Genomic DNA, 2,454 nt, shown 5'->3' on the forward strand with positions numbered 1-2,454 from the left:
GGAAGATGGAGGAGATGACTGTGTGGATGTCGCCAATGATATATTCCAAGAAGTTGACACAGACAAGGTAAGTGTCCAATCTTCTTTCTATGGTATGCTCTCATGTTTAAAATAGCTTTCTTTTGCAAAACTGTTAGGAAACCAAAGTTTTAAGGGAAGTCCTAAAAAGGCACAAAAGACAGGAGATGTGACTTTAAATCTTCTTTTTTGCTCTATTTGTTTGATTATCAAACAATTTGAATTTTCAGTCTTACACTGTTACACATAGACATAGGTAATGAAAACATGCTTTGCAAAAAGTTCTTAAAGCCTGCGAGGACAAAACATGTAGCTTTAAACACTTTTTCTGTCTTCTTTTTATTTTTTGGCCTTTTTCTGTTGTGTAAAGGGTCCCCAGAAACTAAAGCAAAAATGATTTCTATGTTGTAGTAGTGGAAATGCCATGGGTAGAGAGAGTTAACTTACTATGTCATTAAAAAACAGAACCTTAGAGACTATAGTTATTGTAAAAGGTGTTTTTTCTGGTTATGCCTGACATGGATTTTTGACATTAGGATGGGCGAATAAGCTACGAAGAGTTTGCAGCAATGATGAAAACAGGAACGGATTGGAGAAAGGCGTCACGTCATTACTCGAGAGGTAGATTCAATAGCCTAAGCATCAAGCTAATGAAGGACGGATCTTTGAACCTAGGCAATGAATAGCGAAACAATGTGAAGAAGCCGCATTAGGGTTTTTAGAGTCTATCTCGCACCTCACGTCCTCGTTCACGTACAAGTATTAAGCCAAGAGAAGGTAAATCTTGGAAATTCAGAATTCAATCTTTTTGTACATCTTTAGTTTTTAACCTTTCTTTTTTTGGTGATTATGTTATTTTGTGTCCTTCTTTTATTGGTTTATGGGCTGAGTCGTGTTTGTTTAGTTTGTTGTGGTAGAAAAGGCAAAGAGACATGAGAATCAATGTTTGATGTGTAGAAAAAAAAAAAAATTCAAAGACCTTTTGGTAATGATGTTGTAATATTCTTTTATCTTCCTTAAACCTCTTCAATGATATGAGTCATTCACAAGCCTCTCCTCTATTTGCTCAAAACAGGTAATTCAAACTACTCTATTGTACATGCTTTGAATTACGATACAGAACCATGATTGTTTTACTTATATTAGAGATTAAACCTATAATTAGAGTCGAGATTATGAGTATGAACTTGGTATTGCTTGTTTCTTAAAAACGAACAAGTCACATTACAAAATTCTCAAGCCTTTTTTTATAGAGATTATCGATATATATCATGTAGCAGGTATCAATAAACACGAAAGCTACCTAGTACCTACATTCCCCATCTCAGCTATGAGCGTCAACATCAGTGAAGCCATCCCTGCATTATTGACCTGCAAAGCAAATCACTCGAGGTTCTACAGAATCTTACCCAACTTTCATAAGCCTTTCTTTATTGGAGATCAATCACTCATGTATTAGGAACAAATTAACCAAAAAAGTCACTTCACTTCCTTATTTTAGAAGTTAACAGTAACGTCCTAGTGCAAATCACAAGGTTTGAGCTTTCAGGATGCTAAATCTAAAACCTGATTCAGACTAAGTAAACAGATAAAGGATTGTACTAATGGTACCAAGATATATCGAAGCTTTCCAAATTTGGTTTTCGCAAATTTGTAGTATTAGCAGAATTAGACGCATGGAGCCGATGTAAAAAGGACAAGGTTTTGATTAGAAAGGCCTAGTCTACAACTGCAAGTCCTTTTTAATCAGCTCTAGAGGTCAAAACTACCCTTTCCCTTTGCTACCTACAGTAATTGTCTGCAGATCTTCAGTTCAATTCCTCTGTTTGCTCCAGAAACTTAACTATATAACCTATAAAGAATATAAAATGAGAACCCATATCACTGTTATTGGATCAGATATCTGCATTGCATTTTGGAATTCAATTTATAGTGCTGTCTCTCAAGTCTCAACGATTGCATATTTTAATTGATATATTTTATTTTACAGTTAAAGTAAAAATAACATAGTTAAATTTTACAGTTATAAGTTACTCAGTTATGATTTTGAAATAAAAGTTAATGTAATTTATAAGTTGCTCAAAGTATTTATTATTTTCATAGTGTGGTCTTCTTTTATTTTTTCTGGATAAGACAAGTATTCACGAAAATAATTAAAACAAAGAAGAAAGAGAGTTGCATACAACAAGTCAAGATGTGGGCACCATGAGAAGCAGAGACGACAACACAACACAACACAACTCAAAGACACATGTGTTTCTGTACAGTTGTACGAATGGTAATGTACTATGTTATTACTATTATTATTCCGGAAAGCGCCACAACTCTCTAAATCATTTTGGAAATTTCCCAATATATCGTTTGGCTCGGTTTGATCTACGTATGGGACGTATGGGCAACAAAATCGATGGAAAGCATATAAATCACACAATTTTA

At 34.2% G+C, this 2,454-nt stretch overlaps 1 protein-coding gene across 2 annotated transcripts in view; it reads left to right on the forward strand.

Annotated features, from left to right (window-relative positions):
• Positions 1–1,033, forward strand: part of LOC104781023 (calcium-dependent protein kinase 13) — a 4,360-nt gene extending 3,327 nt beyond the window's left edge. Inside the window, exons 7-8 of one of the 2 annotated variants that reach the window (XM_010505589.2) lie at positions 6–67; positions 555–1,033. In XM_010505589.2, the coding sequence (XP_010503891.1) occupies positions 6–67; positions 555–704 (212 nt within the window). In that variant the 3' untranslated portion in view covers positions 705–1,033. The remainder of the gene's footprint in view (positions 1–5; positions 68–554) is intronic. The other variant, XM_010505590.2, reaches the window with a different exon arrangement.

Source organism: Camelina sativa, chromosome 4 (assembly GCF_000633955.1).
Source record: "Camelina sativa cultivar DH55 chromosome 4, Cs, whole genome shotgun sequence".
NCBI classification, from domain to species: domain Eukaryota; kingdom Viridiplantae; phylum Streptophyta; class Magnoliopsida; order Brassicales; family Brassicaceae; genus Camelina; species Camelina sativa.